The 21,009-nt window shown below is 35.0% G+C and overlaps 2 protein-coding genes across 2 annotated transcripts in view; one reads left to right on the forward strand and one right to left on the reverse strand.

The window, feature by feature from the left end:
* The window catches only part of brd8b (bromodomain containing 8b), a 35,116-nt gene extending 32,568 nt beyond the window's left edge, over positions 1–2,548 (forward strand). Inside the window, exon 19 of the mRNA XM_056471681.1 lies at positions 1,829–2,548. Within this exon, the coding sequence (XP_056327656.1) occupies positions 1,829–1,888 (60 nt within the window). The 3' untranslated portion in view covers positions 1,889–2,548. The remainder of the gene's footprint in view (positions 1–1,828) is intronic.
* On the reverse strand, positions 2,549–6,518 carry si:ch211-39i2.2 (DNA damage-inducible transcript 4-like protein-like). The gene is given in 3 exon segments (XM_056471682.1): positions 2,549–4,121; positions 4,123–4,421; positions 6,232–6,518. Coding segments are annotated over 3 exon segments (609 nt in total). The 5' UTR covers positions 6,389–6,518; the 3' UTR covers positions 2,549–3,968.
* Positions 6,519–21,009: the final 14,491 nt, after the last annotated feature.

Consider the following 21,009-nt stretch of genomic DNA (forward strand, 5'->3'; position numbering starts at 1 on the left):
ATACAATCCATGTAAACATCTGTTTATTGCAAATGAAAGTTAACACATTCATCTGTCAACAGTCATTCATACTCAGAATTATAGTCCAGAGATATTCTCAGAGTTCGGAAACTACACATTCTTTTTGTGGCTTTTCTAGGCATTGTGTTTCTTGTTTTGTTAAACATCATTAATCAAAATTACGCACTTTGACATTCTTGGGTGAGTTGGAGTAAACTGTGTCGCTAATAGTTATAAACTCAAACTCCCACACAAAAGCATGCAATCAGGATTAAATAATGCATTATTTATTTCATTTCTTTTATATAATTAAATTTATTTTTTAACCCAAACCATTATCATATATATATATATATATATATATATATATATATATATATATATATATATATATATATATATATATATATATATATATATATATATATATATATATATATATATATACGGAATTCAAAATTATTGTTAAACCCCCTGAATTATTAACCCCTCTGTTTATTTTTTTTTCCCAATTTCTGTTTAACAGAGAGATTTTTTTCAACACATTTCTAAACACAATAGTTTTAATTACTCATTTCTAATAACTGATTTATTTTATCTTTGCCATGATGGCAGTAAATAATATTTTGTTAGATATTTTTCAAGACACTTCTATACAGCTTAAAGTGACATTTAAAGGCTTAATAAAGGCTGTGAAATATTATTTGTTTCAAAATATTTTCTAAATTATGTTTAACAGAGCAAGGAATTTTTCACAGTATTTCCTATAATATTTGTTCTTCTGGAGAAAGTCTTATTTGTGTTATTTAAGCTGGAATAAAAGCAGTTTTTATTAAAAAATATATAAAAACATTTAAGGTCAATATTATTATTATTATTATTATTATTTTCACTTATCTACTGCAGGGATTCCCAAACTTTTCAGCCCGTGACCCCCAAAATAACAATGCCAGTGACTCATGACCCACAATATTCTCTGAGGTGCCTATAAATATATAAACCTTGCACACAACTGTGCACATCCCAATAGGCCCAAGTCTATTCATCTTTTAATTTTGGAGAGCTTAATTTAAGTTGTTACATTTTTCAGGTGTGTCCTGTATTTATTTTTAATGTATGTGAGTGCAGTAAAGGTGTCAGAAAGTTTAACATGGTGCCATAAAAATCAATGTGCTGCATTTGACGCTATTGCGGTGTCTTTAATATAACGTAATCACCCCAGGGGTCTCAAAAAAAATCTTAAGGCTGATGGCTTTTTATTTGCATGTTGTTTTTTAATGTTTATTATTAACATGTTAACAATGTTACTAACTACTATTTTGTTTTTCAGTAGGTTATGGATAAAATGTGGTCATTCAAACTGTTTAATGAAATAAATAAGATTTTTGTAAATCACCAAGTGACCCTCCCCTCCCCTTATTGTCCCCCTACTTTGGGAACCACTGGTCTACAAAAAATCTTTATACAATAATTTGTGTAATTAAACTAACTTGCTTAATTAACCTAGTTAAGTCTTTAAATGTCACTTTAAGCTGAATACTAATATTTTGAAAAATGTCTAGTAAAATATTATGTATTGTCATCATCACAGAAATCTGTTGAGAAAAAAATTGGGGGGAAAATATACAGGGGGGCTAATAATTCTTTATGTATTGCAGCATTTCTCAACATGTCTCTTTAAGATAAGTCGTGTATATATTACAGCAACACAAACACAGTCCCTTATTGTTTTGCGATCGTAGCTAGCTAATGTTGCATGCTGATGGTCTGGTGTGTTAGCTCAGGTTTTGACAGGCTGTTTGAATGGCTCATGTCTCTGCTCTTCCAGGACGGAGGCACCAGAGGGCGCCGCAGTGCCATTGAGGCCGATATGAAGATGAAAAAGTGAAGCGACACGCCGTCACAAGTTCAAATAAGACATATTTCCCTGTTTCTGTAAGGCTTTCGGGCTACGTTTAGTTACTCGAGTTTGATTCAGCAGTTTGACACAGTCTAGTTAGAAAAAAAAAAAGAGACTTTATAAGGGCTTGACCCTTTTTCCACAGAAATCCTTCAGTCCTAGAGCTGAAAAACTGATCCAATGTGCTCGGACTCACTTGTTTGAGTTTAGAGGAAGTTTTTGATTTAATGTCATCATTGGCGTCTTAAAAAAATGCTGAATGTACCACCATGATGACCACTAGATGGTTAGAAACCAGAATGTTACCTTCTGAAACCTTATAAGCCATTGTTCAAACACAAAGATCATCGTCGCCTTATCACATTGGGGAACGCTGAACGTCAAGAGCAATAAAAAAAAAAATGCTCTTCTCTAGGAATGAAGATGGATCCTCGGTTTTCTTTTAACTCGATTTCTTTGCCTAGTCAGGATGATTACAGTTTAAAGGCCTGAAGTACTACACTATGTTCTTCAAAGTCAGTATATCTGTACGTTTAGAAAGAACATATAGTTTTGTACAGGGTCTTCGTGTACAGTGTTTTTGTATAGTGTCGTGAAATGTTTTAATAAAACATGAGTCTGCAAATAAAAAAAAGGGAAGTTGATGGGTTATTTTAAAAATAATTTATTCACATTTCAGCAGTTTCCAAATACAAATACCGTTACAAATGCTTCACTGTGAGACAATGCCAGCTTGTCCCATTCACGTGAAAACATCAAGCATTAAATGACGTCAACATACAAGAGTGGAGTGAGTCACGTTCAAACCCAAACCCTCCTAAATCCCTGAACATCAGTAAACAATAGTGCAGATTCAAAACTGAACATTCTGTAGTCGCAAACACACCCATCACTCGGATCTTACCACACACACACACACACACACAGAAAAACACACCGAACAACAACAACTAGTGACAAAGTAGTGTTTGTTACAGAACTTTAAATATGATGGTGCTGTGAACTTTACAACGTAGGTCTCAAATGGGATTCCTGGAGGGCCGCAGCTCTGCACAGTTTTGCTCCAGCCCTAATCGAACACAGCTGATCCAAATAATCAGGGCGTTCAAAAGAGTCTTGAACACCTTGATTAGTCGGATCAGCTGTGTTTCATTAGATCTGGAGCAAAACTGTGCAGAGCTGCGGCCCTTCAGGAATCTCGTTTGAGACCCATGTTATTGCATATTTGTTCGAAAGATTTGGGTCAGTAACATTTTGGAAAAATAATAAAAAGAAAATATTTGCTAAAAACAAAATCTAACTAAACTAAATGGTGTTAATTTCACTAATTATTATATTATAATAGGAACACAAATATTACTATTTCTGTTTGTGGGATAACAATGCCTGCTAAAAAAAAAAAAAATAGCGTTTTAAAAGCAAAAAAAAGGTAGTAATACTGTACAAATAACTAATAATACAGCATTGCTGCGTTTAAAACTATCTTTCAAAAATCCTACAGAACCCAGCTTTTGAACATTAGTGCGTATATGCATCTGGTTTTACGCTATTGATTATTCGTATGTATATTAACGAAGCATTATAAAATACAGTAACAACAACAACAACAACATACCCGCTTGTTGTGTGTTAGAAATGTTGGCTGCATTATAGCAACTTTCATTGAACTGAAGTGTTTAAACATTACTCAGTACATTCTGAATGTAACAGTGAATATCATTGGGGTGAAGCTGGTTTTATATTCGCACATTCAGACGTTCTCCTTAATATTATTTCAGAAAAGCAAAATTCCAATTATGGAAACTATATTAGCAGCCAATGACTATCAAAGTACAACATTGTTGACAGCCAGTGAAATGGTCATAATGTTGTTTTGAAGTCATACTTGCATGTGATTTTCCGAATGTTCAAAGTAGTGTGGTAACCAATATAGGGATTGTTAAAATGAACGGAAGTGCGACTATAAAACCAACTTAACCTCGATGTGATTAACAATGTGCAAAATGAGCTCGTCTTCCTCTGAAACCTCAACCATAGACTCATTTTTTTTCCTATTAATACCACAGTGTTAATAAAACTCCAATACAGTGGGAGTAGCGGATGAGTAGAGCTTGCGTTTGATTATTCGGTATTCCCTTCGAATGCTCAACACCTTCCCTCCACCAAACAGGATCTTCAGTGGAGGCCATCCTCCCAAATCTGGCTGCAGGACCACAGAGACCTTCAAATGTTGGCGTGAGACTCTGATCAGGAATAACTGTGCCCAGATTCAGCAGTGTGCCCTTGTTCTCCATGAACATGTGGATCAGAGCTCCTCGTATCCCGCATGGCTCATCCACGGATAATCGCAGGATGTCTCCGGCCAGCCGTGTGGTCATGCGTCTGGGCAAACGCAGCTCCTGGCAGCGCAGACTCGCTCCTTTGGCCTCATAGAGGCACTTCTCGATGCGTTTGGACAGGTCGAGCTGAAGACACACATCTTCACCTTCTTCCTCTTCCAAACTGCAGGCAGATCCCAGACCTGTGGATGAGGAAACAAGCTCAGCTGATTGGACAGAAACTCAGTGCTTCAGCAGGCTGACTGTGACCTCTGTGGATCATTAGATCAGGAAAACAGCACAGTCAGCCTGGGTTACAGGGTCATCAGCTGATCATTGACTTTAGAGGGCAGAATTTGTTGCAATTTTAAAAACGGGAAGTATTGTACATGCTTGCTCATGAGTGTGTCAGCCACATGATCACAAGCTCTTGAAAATGACCATAATGGGAAGATAAAAGGAAACACTGGACAAGTTGTCTCAGAGTATTAAAGTCATATTTATTATATTAAGGTGGTTCACTATTATATGAAATTAAAACAAATTGAACTTGTTTACATTACATTTTATTAAATTTTAAAAGAAACATCAATAAATGAAATTAAAAAGACTAATGTGTAGGGCCAGACTGAATCTGCAGACGTTTTTTGCCATTTCTGTGGAGAGTTTTGTAAAAAAAAAAAATCTGCATTTTTTTTTGTTTGTTTGTTTTTTTTTTGTTTTTTTTTGTTTTTTTTTTTTAAACCAGAAAGATTTTAGGAGGTAGTTTCATAACGAAAAACTTAATATGAAATAAAAATAATAAATTAACTTTAATTCAATGTTTACAATGCAAATACATCTAGATCCACTTTTTTTTGGTAAACAAAGCAAGTCTTATATACTAGATCTACTGAAAGAGAAAATATGACTTTAACTGTATTGTAAATAAATCATGCACTTTTTAATATTACAACTATTATTAAAAAAATAAATAAAAATAGTGCTGTGAATTTAAAAATGGAAATATAGATTTACACAAGTAAATACATAGACTCAATGATGGGCTAGAAATCTGGATTTCTGTGTGCGCAGATTCCGTGTGGGCCTACTAATGTGGTCCTTCAACTAGTAACAAAAGTGTGTGTAAAGAATGTTATTTTTTTATAAAATGACAATTATATACAATGTAATATTTAATATAATAATAATAATAATAATACAATATAATCTATTTAAACGTTTGTGTTGGGTAAGAATACATTGTTGTTTTTAATCATTTCAAATATTAGTCCATAAACCTGGATTTTATACATATTTTATGGGTTATAAAATTCTCTTAATACATATTTCATATAACCGCATGGCAATAGTTTATAAATAGCAATAATAGGCAATTGTTTTATTAAAGGAGTTGATTTATTCTTATGAATATTTTTTTTTCTTTTTACTGGAGGTAAAGTTGGTTTTATATTTGCACACTTGTTAATTGGAAACGTGTATATAGTCCCTATATTGTTTACCATGCTACTTCATACATGCAAATATGAATTCAAAACAACATTAGCATTATTTGACTGATCAATGTTGTATTTTGATAGACAATGGCTGCTAATATGATTTCCCTATTTAAAATTAGCTATAAAAAAAGAACAGTTTATATATATATATATATATATATATATATATATATATATATATATATATATATATATATATATATATATATATATATATATATATATATATATTCAGAATGTGTAAATATAAAATCAATTTTACCCCAATTTTTCTGTGTTAAAAATTAGGAAACTAAATCAAGTGAGTAACAAATTACACAACTTTACGTGAACTATCCCTTTAAATGTCATTATGATTCCCATATTGCCTCAACTTTCAAGTCCAACATTTAAAAATCAACATGCAAAGTTAAAACTTTTATCGTTATATTAAGACTAATTTAGCGATTGTGCCAACTTGCGCCGGTTTCCCCAACAGTATTTATCTTTAAATCAGGAGAGTAAGTGAACTTACTGGAGGAGCTTTGTGCCTTCATGAGTCTGCCGCAGTGCTGGAGCGGCTCTCCGTCTCCTCTGAGCCCCGGGATGAGACTCAGGTCCTCCGCCAGCGTTAGGTTTTCCGGCTCACTCCTGACGGACATGCCGAACACCAGAGCTTGTGTATAGACCATTTTAGCGTGATTTCCTCCGACTGTTTCCCCGAGAGCTCACCCAACTCTTCCACTGACGGTTTCTTTGTTTCTTCCATGAATGCGTGAGGTTGAGAAGTGTCGTCTTTCTCACAGCTGCCGGGTTATATACTGAGCGCTGTTGTTGCATCAGCTGGAGTTTGTGGGATGGGCGACATTACGAGAACACGTGACCATCGGCAGACTACTAGAGTACATGCAACATTACTGCTTCTTGCGTTTATATTGCTGATTACATTGTTTTGTATTATTAATTCATTTTCTTTCGGCTTACTCCTTTGTATTCATCTGGGGGTCACCGCAGCGGAATGAACCGCCTTTATTGTATTATATTTTTGTATATAAATGTATAATTGACAATTAATATTTGTTTTAATTTAGGTAAATTATATAATATTAAGTGTTTTGTAGGCAATGTTTATGTTTTTAGATCAAAATAAATAGAAATACGGCTATTTTGGGTTTTCAAAAATAGCTAAAGTGTAAGAAAAAAATAGATTTAAATATATGACGTACTATGTACAAATAATGATTACAGTTTTAGAAGGTTAATAGCATGGATGCTTACCAATTCCAGTGCTTATTATCATAATTCAATGTATAATATTGCTGGGTTTTAATGATCTAATCCTAAAACTAAGTAGTTACTCATTAGAAATATGTTTCTATAGACAAAACACACAAACAACGTAGTTCTATATAGCCAAGTGATTTCTTAAAAGGGTGAAATGTGATTATTCACAGGTGAGATTCACATGACCAGGAAGACAGCCAGTAAAATCCAGTTTAGCAGCCCTGTCAACTTAAAGGAACCGTTCACCCAAAAATGACAGTCTCTGTTCTCCAGTAATTTCAATTGTTATGCAAATCTTGTTTTGTGTGTTTGAAACAGGATGTATGGTTTAGAATCATCTGAGGATAAGGTTTTATAATATCTCTTATTCTTAATAGTCACCCACTTTGGAAAAAAAATCAAGTAAAAACATGTCTAGAGTAAAAACATGCAGTGCGTCATTAGAATGAGTCTGTAATTGTTACGAAAGAAAAAAAATACCCCATAGCTATCAGCAACATCTGGGTTGCTATGAATATAATATATAATACACAGAACATTTAGCTGTTTTTGCAGATCCTCTGAAAATGGCTTTGACTTATAGCCCCAGTCTTTATCAAAAATAATTAACGAAATAACTTATTTAATCTCATTACATTATTTTCATGTAAACATTCACTGAAAAAAAATGATTTCTTCAAAACTGTTGCATTGTGTGCTAAATTTAAACAAATTAAATAATGTAACTTAATTTGTTTTAATTTAACCCAAATAAATTGTTTGCAAACACCTTAAATGTAAATCCAAGGAATCACCTTTAAATCATTTTTTTCTTATAATTAATATTAGCCCAAAAGAAAACTATTTGTTGCTGTTGTCAAAAAAGGCTGTAGCTAATCAAAAATTTCTCATAAATTTTGCACGCAATTTCAAAGAAACACAATGAATTAAACATGAAAATGTGCTCTGTTAAATTGTACATTTACTTTAGAAATAAAATGACAGCAGGAATAGCCATGTTTTTCACCTCAATTCTTTCACTTGAGTTGATTGTTTCAATGATAAACGTGATTGAGGCAAATTTACTAAGGCGTTTACATTTAGAAATAAAATTATGCCAGGAATAACGATGTTTTTCACCTCAATTTTTCGCTTGAGCTGATTATTTCCACGGTTACCATGAGGTGAGTCCATGATGTATCGCATGTATTGTATATTAAGTGTATAATGTATTATTTGTTACTGTTAAATTTGTTACAACTTCCTGCCCTGGGACTACAGATGTAAATTAGCTTTATAGCTAACTGGCACAACATGTCATGTTGTACATTGTCCCTGTATAAATAAATAAAATAAATTCAAAAAGGCGTCAGCCATTCCGCAAAATTCGCGCCATTTTGCATTGATTAATGTACTCTTCATTCCTTAATTTCGTTTTTGGTGTGAACCAGCCAGGCATAAGAGTGTTTCTTGTGAGTTAATCTGTATTTACAACTTTAGAAGTGTGTATTTTTGCTTTCAGAAAGAGTTTTTCTCGTCTTCCTGGCATGTGTGAAATCATCTTCTCTGTCTGTTTGCCGTCTGTGAGTCACATCGAGGGACTTTTCCTCGTGACTTCACCTTTGTTCCTTGTCATTAACCTAACTGTGATGTCACACCCGATGAACCGTCGTAGCCTACACAATGAGGAACTAACTAGAGTTTTCTAGAAGCTTTCGAGAAGCTAAAAATGTAAATCAGCAGATTAAACCTGAACCTGAATCTCTCGACTGTGAACGAGGAAGAAAGCGTTTGGAAACCTTTGACCTAGCTTAGAATGTGACTGTGTCTGAATCAGCTGTGAAGAAAACTCTAGACTTAAATAGACTTCCAGTTATATTTAGATTTTCTTTGCTTTCGTTTGGTTCTCTAATTAGTTCACGCTACATTAGAACAAAGTATATGATCAATATAAGTCATGACAAAATGTTTTATGCTATTTGAACCGAGTTAATCATGCTAACTCATTTTTTAAGTTATACAAGCTGGTTTAAGTAAGTTTAATGCAATTTTGTGAATGTAAAAGTGAATTTAAAGTTAAAAATGTAGGACAACCAGTCATTTTTTAGTGTAGTAAAACAACACTCAAATTACCTTTCCTTCTTGTTCAAACTACTTACTACTTTTGTATGTACCAAACTATGTACTACTTTTAAATGAGCTAAATCAACACAATTCTTAAGTTTTATTTGGGACAATTTAATTGTTTCATGTTCAATCCACTTAAATATGTAAAAACAAATAAGTTTACTTAATCAAATGCGTTGGGACATTATGAGGGAATTGTTTGGAACCCAGCACTTTTACAGTGAAAGACAGAGGAGGACTGTGTTAGTGTCTGTTGATTTTAATCATATATATTTGAGCTGGTCAGATGGTCTCAGTCAGATGCTTTCATGGATGACTGACGGAGATCTGAATCACTGCAGAAACCAGTCTGCATACCGAGATTATACTGATTAATATAGAGAATGGCTTTGTAAACATCTCAATAATGTATAGATGTAGTGTATAATACTGTCGTTATAAAAATCTTCTTGATTGTTTGAGTTTCTAATTAATTCATACAAATCCACAAGTATTTTTTTGGGTAATTTACAGCTTAATAATCTTCAAAATCAGAAAGATCATTTTGTTTAATTTAAATTCACATATTTCCGATAATAGATTAATTATATTGATCATTTTCAAGAAGTATAATTATAACTCACTTCATATAAATAATTTGAGACAATTGGTAAGTTAACAATTGCAAGGAAGAGAAGGGGGAATACATTGCTCACATGTAGGCCTTTAGAGTGAATGTGTAAAAATTAAAAGAAAAAAAAACAATTACACCATAAAATAACAAATAATAAAATTAATTATAATTTAAATAACTTTCGCTGTGTTTTTATAACACATTTACCTTAAATTTACAGGGATTTGTGTTAAAGTCTTTGTATTTGACAAACAAAATTTACTATTAATATTATATTTATTATAAATATATTAAATAATATTTAACTAATATGTCATCATATTTTATAACAAATATGATATAACATTTAGTATAAAAAATTAAAAATGTAAAAAAAAAAATTTTAAACTCGTTTATAATAATAATATCATAATGTATTTGATAAAATATAAATTATTATTACTATAGAACCATTACTATTATTTTTACAGAATCTAATTTTGTGATAATTTAATTTATTAAAACGAAAACAAGAATAACCATAAATACTATTATCAATATTGCTAGTAGTAATGTATATTTAAACATTAAATGTTTTATTAAATATATAACAATACTTATTTTATTTTAGTTATATTTTTGTTAAACTTGTTTTATTTTGTAACTTGTTTTGAACAAAAATTGTATAAAAAAACGAATAAAAACTAATAAAAACACAACTGAAAGTAAATCAACAAAATCATTATTATTGTTAATAAAATTATAATCAATTCAAAGTAACAGTAATAAGTAAATGTTTACACAAAACACTGATAAAAGCAGTTGAGTGTATAATAAAAATAAATTGATGGGGTAAATGAATCAACCCAGCAGCCGGATTACATCAGCCCAGCTGTAAAATCCTGATCCACCACTTTATTACTCAAAAAAAAAAACAATAGTGCTCGCTCAAGTTGCTTCACTTTTGAGGGCTTATTAAAAAAAGTATTGAAATGTCTGGATAAACTCTTTGATATGTTGAATTAAAAGCCATTATTCCTGCATGAGCAGTGTTTAAGTGTTGTGAATGATCTCTGTTTTTAGGACTGGTTCAGACTTGTTTCTCTTGTTCTGTGTGTTTGTGGATAATAAAGCTGCCAGTCTGTGGAAAACGTCTTCTCTGGAAGAAGAAAAGCCTTTTCGACAGCATTTATTGAGAATAGATTTCTTCAGTATAAGGAAAAGCTTTACACTGGCATATATGATTATAAAAACATATTGTGTATGAGAGTACGAAATCATCCACTAAGTTAAACTGCTGTAAAAAATGTATCAGGTAAATATAGATGTATATAAAATGCATATTTCTAATCTGCCAATCACATGGCAGCAACTTAATGAAATTAGGCTTGTAGACATGGTCAAGATGATCTGCTGTAGTTCAAACTGAGCATCAGAATGGGGAAGAAAGGTGATTTAAGTGACTTCGAACGTGGCATGGTTGTTGGTGTCAGACGAGCTGGTCTGAACATTTCAGAAATTGCTGATCTATTGGGATTTTCATGCATAACCATCTCTAGGGTTTACAGAGAAAGGTCAGAAAAGAGAAAATATCCAGTGAGCTGCAGTTCTGTGGGCGCAAATGCCTTGTTGATGCCAGAGGTCAGAGGAGTGACCTCTGTATGTATGGAGTGTATCATGTGTGTGTATATATAGGGTGTGTGTGCATATATATGAAGTGTACCATGTGTATAGAGTGTTTGCATTCATCAACTTCCAGTAGCTCAGTGGATGCGTGACTCACTTCTCACCCTAGAGACCCAGGTTCAATCTGAATGTATGGAGTGTATCATGTGTGTATATGTATGGACATTATCATATGTATGGATTGTGTGTATAGGGTGTGTGTGTATGTGTATATGTATGGATTGTACCATATGTATAGGGTGTGTACATATGTATGGAGTGTATTGTGTGTGTGTATGTATAGGGTGTGTGGGTATATGTATGGATTGTACCATGTGTATATGTATAGGGTGTGTGTGCATATGTATGGAGTGTAACGGGGGTGTGTGCATATGTATGGAGTGTATCATGTATAGAGTGTACCATGTGAATATGTATAGTGTGTCTGCATTCATCGACTTCCAGTAGCTCAGTGGATGCGTGATTCACCTCTCACCCCAGAGAACCGGGTTCTATCCCAGACCCTGACAGGAATGTATCATGTGTGTATATGTATGGTTTGTGTGTGTATGTATAGATGTATAGGGTGTGTACAAATGTATAGAGTATATCACGTCTGTATGGAGTGCATAATGTGTATATGTAAAGTATGTATGGACTGTATTATATGTGTGTGTGTGTGTGTGTGTGTGTGTGTGTGTGTGTGTGTGTGTGTGTGTGTGTGTGTGTGTATATGTATGGACATTATCATATGTATGGATTGTGCCATGTTTAAATGTATAGGGTGTGTGTGCATATGTATGGAGTGTACAAATGTATATGTATGGATTGTACCATATGTATAGGGTGTGTGTATGGATTGTACCATGTGTATATGTATAGGGTGTGTGTGCATATGTATGGAGTGTATAAAATGTATCGTGTGTATGTATGGACTGTATCATATGTGTATATGTATGGACATTATCATATGTATGGATTGTGCCATGTTTAAATGTATAGGGTGTATGTGTATATGTATGGACTGTACCATATGTATAGGGTGTATACATATGTATGGAGTGTATTGTGTGTGTGTATGTATAGGGTGTGTGGGTATATGTATGGAGTGTAACGGGGTGTGTGCATGTGTATCATGTGTATATGTATAGTGTATCTGCATTCATCGACTTCCAGTAGCTCAGTGGATGTGTGATTCACCTCTCACCCCAGAGACCCGGGTTCTATCCCAGACCCTGACAGGAATGTATCATGTATGTGTGTGTATGTATAGGGTGTGTACAAATGTATAGAGTGTATCACGTCTGTATGGAGTGCATAATGTATAGAGTAAAGAGTATATCATGTGTATATGAATGGAGTGTATCATGTGTGCATATGTATAAAATGTATCGTGTGTATGTATGGACTGTATCATATGTGTATATGTATGGACATTATCGTATGGATTGTGCCATGTTTTAAATGTATAGGGTGTGTGTGCATATGTATGAAGTGTATCATGTGTGTATATGTATGAATTTGTACCGTATGTATGGATTGTACCATGTGTATATGTATAGGGTGTGTGTGCATATGTATGGAGTGTAACGGGGTGTGTGTATATATGTAAAGACTGTGTCAAGTGTATATGTATAGAGTGTTTGCATATGTATGGGGTGTATCCTGTGCGAATATGTATGAAGTGCATTATGTGTCAAGTGTATCATGTATGGAGTGTGTCATGTGTATATGTATAGAGTGTTTGCATTCATCAAACCAGTAGCTCAGTGGATGTGTGATTCACTTCTCACCCCAGAGACCCGGGTTCTATCCCAGAACCTGACAAGAGTGTATATAATGTGTATATGAATGGAGTATATCATGTGTGTGTGTGTGTATGTATGGACATTGACATGTATGGATTGTGCCATGTTTATATGTATAGGGTGTGTACATATGTATGGAGTGTATTATAAAGTGTTTGCATTCATCAACTTCGAGTAGCTCAGTGGATGCGTGACTCACTTCTCACCCTAGAGACCCAGGTTCAATCTGAATGTATCATGAGTATGTATATGTATAGATTGTATTATGTGAGTATATGTATAGGGGGTTTATATGTATAGAGTGTTTGCATTTACCAACTTCCAGTTGCTCAGTGGATGTGTGAATCACCGCACACCCCAGACCCTGACAGGAAAGTATCATGTGTGTATATGTATGGACTGTGTCGTATGTGTGTGTATGTATAGAGTGTGTACAAATGTATAGAGTGTATCACGTCTGTATGGAGTGCATAATGTGTATATGTAAAGAGTATATCATGTGTATATGAATCGAGTGTATCATGTGTGCATATGTATAAAATGTGTGTGTGTATGGACTGTATTATATGTGTATATACTGTATCATATGTGTATATGTATTGAGTGTATCATGTGTGTATATGTATGGACATTATCATATGTATGGATTGTGCCATGTTTAAATGTATAGGGTGTATGTGTATATGTATAGACTGTACCATATGTATAGGGTGTGTACATATGTATGGAGAGTATTGTGTGTGTGTATGTGTAGGGTGTGTGGGTATATGTATGGAGTGTAACGGGGTGTGTGCATGTGTATCATGTATAGAGTGTACCATGTGTATATGTATAGTCTGCATTCATCAACTTCCAGTAGCTCAGTGGATGCGTGATTCACCTCTCACCCCAGAGACCCGGGTTCTATCCCAGACCCTGACAGGAATGTATCATGTGTGTATATGTATATGTATGGACTGTGTCGTATGTGTGTGTATGTATAGGGTGTGTACAAATGTGTGTACAAATGGAGCATAATGTGTATATGTAAAGAGTATATCATGTGTATATGAATGGAGTGTATCATGTGTGCGAATATGTATGAAGTGCATTGTGTGTCATGTGTATATGTTAGAGTGTTTGCATTCATCAACTTCCAGTAGCTCAGTGGATGTGTGATTCACCTCTCACCCCAGAGACCCGGGTTCTATCCCAGAACCTGACAGGAGTATATCATGTGTATATGAATGGAGTGTATCGTGTGTATGTATGGACTGTATTATATGTGTATATACTGTATCATGTGCGTATATGTATGGAGTGTATCATGTGTGTATATGTATGGACATTATCATATGTATGGATTGTGCCATGTTTAAATGTATAGGGTGTGTGTGCATATGTATGGAGTGTACAAATGTATATGTATGGATTGTACCATATGTATAGGGTGTATTGTGTGTATGGATTGTACCATATGTATAGGGGGTGTGTGCATATGTATGGAGTGTATCACGTATAGGGTGTGTGTATATATGTAAAGAGTGGATTGTGTATCATGTGTGTATATGTATGGATTGTACCATATGTATAGGGTGTGTATGTATGGAGTGTATTGTGTGTGTGTATGTATGGATTGTACCATGTGTATATGTATAGGGTGTGTGTATCATGTATGGATTGTACCATGTGTGTGCATATGTAAAGAGAGTATATGTATGGAGTGTATCATGTGTGTATATGTATAGAGTGTGTGTGCATATGTATGGAGTGTATCGTGTGTGTATATATAGGGTGTGTGTGCATATATATGAAGTGTACCATGTGTATAGAGTGTTTGCATTCATCCACTTCCAGTAGCTCAGTGGATGCGTGACTCACTTCTCACCCTAGAGACCCAGGTTCAATCTGAATGTATCATGAGTATGTATAGATTGTATTATGTGTGTATATGTATAGGGGGTTTATATGTATAGAGTGTTTGCATTTACCAACAAGATGCATGGAGTGTACATGTATGGACATTGACATATGTGTATATGTATGGATTGTGCCATGTTTATATGTACAGGGTGTGTGTGTGTGCATATGTATGTACTGTATCATGTGTGTGTATGTAAAGAGTATACCATGTGTGTGTATGTAAAGAGTATATGATGTGTGCATATGTATGGACTGAATTATATGTGTTTATATGTATGGATTGTACTGGGTGTGTACACATATGTATGGAATGTATCATGTGTGTATATGTTTGGATTCACCCTATACAGACTGAGGAACAGCTTTTTCCCCAGAGCTGTCTTCCTTTTGAACTCTGCCCCTCACTGACTCTTTTGCCCCCCCCCCCCCCCCCCCCCCCCCCAATACACCCCCACAATCCTCTAACTTATACTCCTCACAATCACTGCACTATTTAACATTTGCACATTTAAAGTTTGCACATATTCATTGCACTGATTTACTTATTTGAACTGTACATACCCACTGCACATGGATATTTGTAATTATGTTTATCTGTCTGCACACTTCTGCTATTAATAGCATCCTGTACATATATTCATTTATTATAAATCTGTTCATAGCTAATACAACCTGTATATAATGTTCATAGTACATCCATCTGTAAATATTACCATAGTTTTTCTATAACTGCACTTTATAACTTATACCTGTATCCTGCACTTGCTGCTATTGCACTGCTGGTTAGACCTAAACTGCATTCCGTTGCCTTGTACTTGTACATGTGTAATGACAATAAAGTTGAAACTAATCTAATCTAATCTTATATGTATGGATTTTACCGTGTGTATATGTATAGAATATTTGTGTATATGTGTAGAGTGTATCATGTATGAAGTGTTTGCACAGTACAATCCAATGAAAGAGTATGTCATGTGTGCATATGTATGAAGTGTATCATGTGTGTATATGTATGGAGTGTATCATGTGTGCATATGTATGGACTGTATCATGTGTGTATATGTATAGGGTGTGTGTATATATGTAAAGAGTGGATTATGTGTGTAGAGTGTATCATGTGTGTCAAGTGTATATGTATAGAGTGTTTGCATGTGTACTGGGTGTATCCTGTGCGAATATGTATGAAGTGCCTTATGTGTCAAGTGTATCATGTATGGAGTGTACCATGTGTATATGTATAGAGTGTTTGCATTCATCAACTTCCAGTAGCTCAGTGGATGCGTGATTCACCTCTCACCCCAGAGACCCGGGTTCTATCCCAGACCCTGACAGGAATGTATCATGTGTGTATATGTATGGACTATGTCGTATGTATAGGGTGTGTACCAATGTATAGAGTGTATCACGTCTGTATGGAGTGCATCATGTGTATATGTAAAGAGTATGTATGTATGTATGGACTGTGTTATATGTGTATATACTGTATCACATGTGAATATGTATGGAGTGTATCATGTGTGTATATGTATGGATATTATCGTATGGATTGTGCCATGTTTAAATGTATAGTGTGTGTGCATGTGTATATGTATGGACATTATCATATGTATGGATTGTGCCATGTTTAAATGTATAGGGTATGGTGTGTACATATGTATAGAGTGTATATGTATGAATAGTACATATGTATTGTGTGTGTGGGTATATGTATCGATTGTACCATATGTATAGGGTGTGTGTGCATATGTATGGAGTGTAACAGGGGTGTGTGCATATGTATGGAATGTATCATGTATAGAGTGTACTATATGTAAAGAGTGGATAATGTGTGTCAAGTGTATATGTATAGAGTGTTTGCATATGCATGGGGTGTATCCTGTGCGAATATGTATGAAGTGCATTATGTGTCAAGTGTATCATGTATGGAGTGTGTCATGTGTATATGTATAGAGTGTTTGCATTCATCAACTTCCAGTAGCTCAGTGGATGCGTGATTCACTTCTCACCCCAGAGACCCGGGTTCTATTCCAGAACCTGACAGGAGTATATCATGTGTATATAAATGGAGTGTATCATGTGGGCATATATATGGACTGTAACATGTGTCTATATGTATAGAGTGTATGTAAAGAGTATATCGTGTGTAAATGTATGGACTGTATCATATGTGTTTATATGTGTAGAGTGTATCATGTGTGGACTGTTTCATGTGTGTATATGTATGGAGTATGTCATGTATAGAGTGTTTGCATATGTATGGAGTGTATCAAGTGTGTTTGCATATGTATGGAGTGTATCATGCATGTATAGGGTGTGTGTGCATATGTATGGACTGTATCATGTGTATATATATGGAGTGTACCATGTGTATATGTAACTTCCAGTAGTTCAGTGGATGTGTGATTCACCTTTCACCCCAGAGACCTGGGTTCTATCCCACAACCTAACAGGGGTATATCATGTGTATATGAATGGAGTGTATCATGTGTGTATATGTATAGGGTGTGTGTGCATATGTAAAGAGTATATCATGTGTGCATATGTATGGACTGTATCATGTGTGTATATGTATGGAGTGTACCATGTGTATATGTATGGAGTGTACCATGTGTATATGTATGGAGTGTTTGCATACGTATAAAATTATAATCAATTCAAAGTAACAGTAATAAGTAAATGTTTACACAAAACACTGATAAAAGCAGTTGAGTGTATAATAAAAATAAATTGATGGGGTAAATGAATCAACCCAGCAGCCGGATTACATCAGCCCAGCTGTAAAACCTGATCCACCACTTTATTACTCAAAAAAAAAAAAAAAACAATAGTGCTCGCTCAAGTTGCTTCACTTTTGAGGGCTTTCTGTTTGAAAAGTATTGAAATGTCTGGATAAACTCTTTGATATGTTGAATTAAAAGCCATTATTCCTGCATGAGCAGTGTTTAAGTGTTGTGAATGATCTCTGTTTTTAGGACTGGTTCAGACTTGTTTCTCTTGTTCTGTGTGTTTGTGGATAATAAAGCTGCCAGTCTGTGGAAAACGTCTTCTCTGGAAGAAGAAAAGCCTTTTCGACAGCATTTATTGAGAATAGATTTCTTCAGTATAAGGAAAAGCTTTACACTGGCATATATGATTATAAAAACATATTGTGTATGAGAGTACGAAATCATCCACTAAGTTAAACTGCTGTTAAAAATGTATCAGGTAAATATATATGTATATAAAATGCATATTTCTAATCTGCCAATCACATGGCAGCAACTTAATGAAATTAGGCTTGTAGACATGGTCAAGATGATCTGCTGTAGTTCAAACTGAGCATCAGAATGGTGAAGAAAGGTGATTTAAGTGACTTTGAACGTGGCATGGTTGTTGGTGTCAGACGAGCTGGTCTGAACATTTCAGAAATTGCTGATCTACTGGGATTTTCATGCACAACCATCTGTAGGGTTTACAGAGAAAAGTCAGAAAAGAGAAAATATCCAGTGAGCTGCAGTTCTGTGGGCGCAAATACCTTGATGATGCCAGAGGTCAGAGGAGAATGGCCAGACTGGTTCCAGCTGACAGAAAGGCAACAGTAACTCAAATATCCACTCGTTACAACAGAGGTGCAGAAGAGCATCTCTGAATGCAGAACTCGTCCAACCTTGAGGCGGATGGGCTTCAGCAGCAGAAGACCACACCAGGTGCTCCTCTTATCAGCTAAGAACAGGAAACTGAGGCTACATGCGTATCATGTCAATATGGACCAAAATCTCTGAGGAATATTTCCAGTGACTTGTTGAATCTATGCCACAAAGGGTAAAGGCAACTTCCTCAGTGGATGCGTGACTCACCTCTCACCCCAGAGACCTGGGTACTATCCCAGACCCTGACAGGTGTATATCATGTGTAAATGTGTGGAGTGTATCATAAGTATGCATATAAATCGAGTGTATCATGTGTGTATATGTATAGGGTGTGTGTGCATATGTATGGAGTGTATCATGTGTGTGTATATATAGGGTGTGTGTGCATATATATGAAGTGTACCATGTGTATAGCGTGTTTGCATTCATCAACTTCCAGTAGCTCAGTGGATGCGTGACTCACTTCTTACCCTAGAGACCCAGGTTCAATCTGAATGTATGGAGTGTATCATGTGTGTATATGTATGGACATTATCATATGTATGGATTGTGTGTGTATAGGGTGTGTGTGTATGTGTATAAGTATGGATTGTACCATATGTATAGGGTGTGTACATATGTATGGAGTGTATTGTGTGTGTGTATGTATAGGGTGTGCGGGTATATGTATGGATTGTACCATGTGTATATGTATAGGTGTGTGTGCATATGTATGGAGTGTAACGGGGGTGTGTGCATATGTATGGAGTGTATCATGTATAGAGTGTACCATTTGTATATGTATAGTGTATCTGCATTCATCAACTTCCAGTAGCTCAGTGGATGCGTGATTCACCTCTCACCCCAGAGACCCGGGTTCTATCCCAGACCCTGACAGGAATGTATCACGTGTGTATATGTATGGTTTGTGTGTGTATGTATAGATGTATAGGGTGTGTATAAATGTATAGAGTATCATGTGTGTGTATATATACAGGGTGTGTGTGCATATATATGAAGTGTACCATGTGTATAAAGTGTTTGCATTCAAATGTATTTAAATGTATAGGGTATGGTGTGTACATATGTATAGAGTGTATATGTATGAATAGTACATATGTATTGTGTGTGTGGGTATATGTATCGATTGTACCATATGTATAGGGTGTGTGTGCATATGTATGGAGTGTAACAGGGGTGTGTGCATATGTATGGAATGTATCATGTATAGAGTGTACTATATGTAAAGAGTGGATAATGTGTGTCAAGTGTATATGTATAGAGTGTTTGCATTCATCAACTTCCAGTAGCTCAGTGGATGTGTGATTCACTTCTCACCCCAGAGACCCGGGTTCTATCCCAGAACCTGACAGGAGTATATCATGTGTATATGAATGGAGTATATCATGTGTGTGTATGTATGGACATTGACATGTGTATATGTATGGATTGTGCCATGTTTATATGTATAGGGTGTGTGTGCATATGTATGGACTGTATCATGTGTGTGTATGTAAAGAGTATAACATGTGTGCATATGTATGAATCATGTGTGTGTGTATATATAGGGTGTGTGTGCATATATATGAAGTGTACCAAATGTATAGAGTGTTTGCATTCATCAACTTCCAGTAGCTCAGTGGATGCGTGACTCACTTCTCACCCTAGAGACCCAGGTTCAATCTGAATGTATCATGAGTATGGAGTGTATCATGTGTGTATATGTATGGACATTATCATATGTATAGGGTGTGTGTGTATGTGTATATGTATGGATTGTACCATATGTATAGGGTGTGTACATATGTATGGAGTGTATTGTGTGTGTATGTATAGGGTGTGTGGTTGTATGGATTGTACCATGTGCATATGTATAGGGTGTGTGTGCATATGTATATGTATGGATTGTACCATATGTATAGGGTGTGTACATATGTATGGAGTGTATTGTGTGTGTATGTATAGGGTGTGTGGTTATATGTATGGATTGTACCATGTGTATATGTATAGGGTGTGTGTGCATATGTATGGAGTGTAACGAGGGTGTGTGCATATGTATGGAGTGTATCATGTATAGAGTGTACCATGTGTATATGTATAGGGTGTGTGTGCATATGTATGAAGTGTATCATGTGTGTATGTATGGATTGTACCATGTGTGTGCATATGTAAAGAGAGTATATGTATGGAGTGTATCATGTGTGTATATGTATAGAGTGTGTGTGCATATGTATGGAGTGTATCATGTGTGTGTATATATACAGGGTGTGTGTGCATATATATGAAGTGTACCATGTGTATAAAGTGTTTGCATTCATCAACTTCGAGTAGCTCAGTGGATGCGTGAC

This window comes from Danio aesculapii, chromosome 14, assembly GCF_903798145.1.
Source record: "Danio aesculapii chromosome 14, fDanAes4.1, whole genome shotgun sequence".
NCBI lineage: Eukaryota > Metazoa > Chordata > Actinopteri > Cypriniformes > Danionidae > Danio > Danio aesculapii.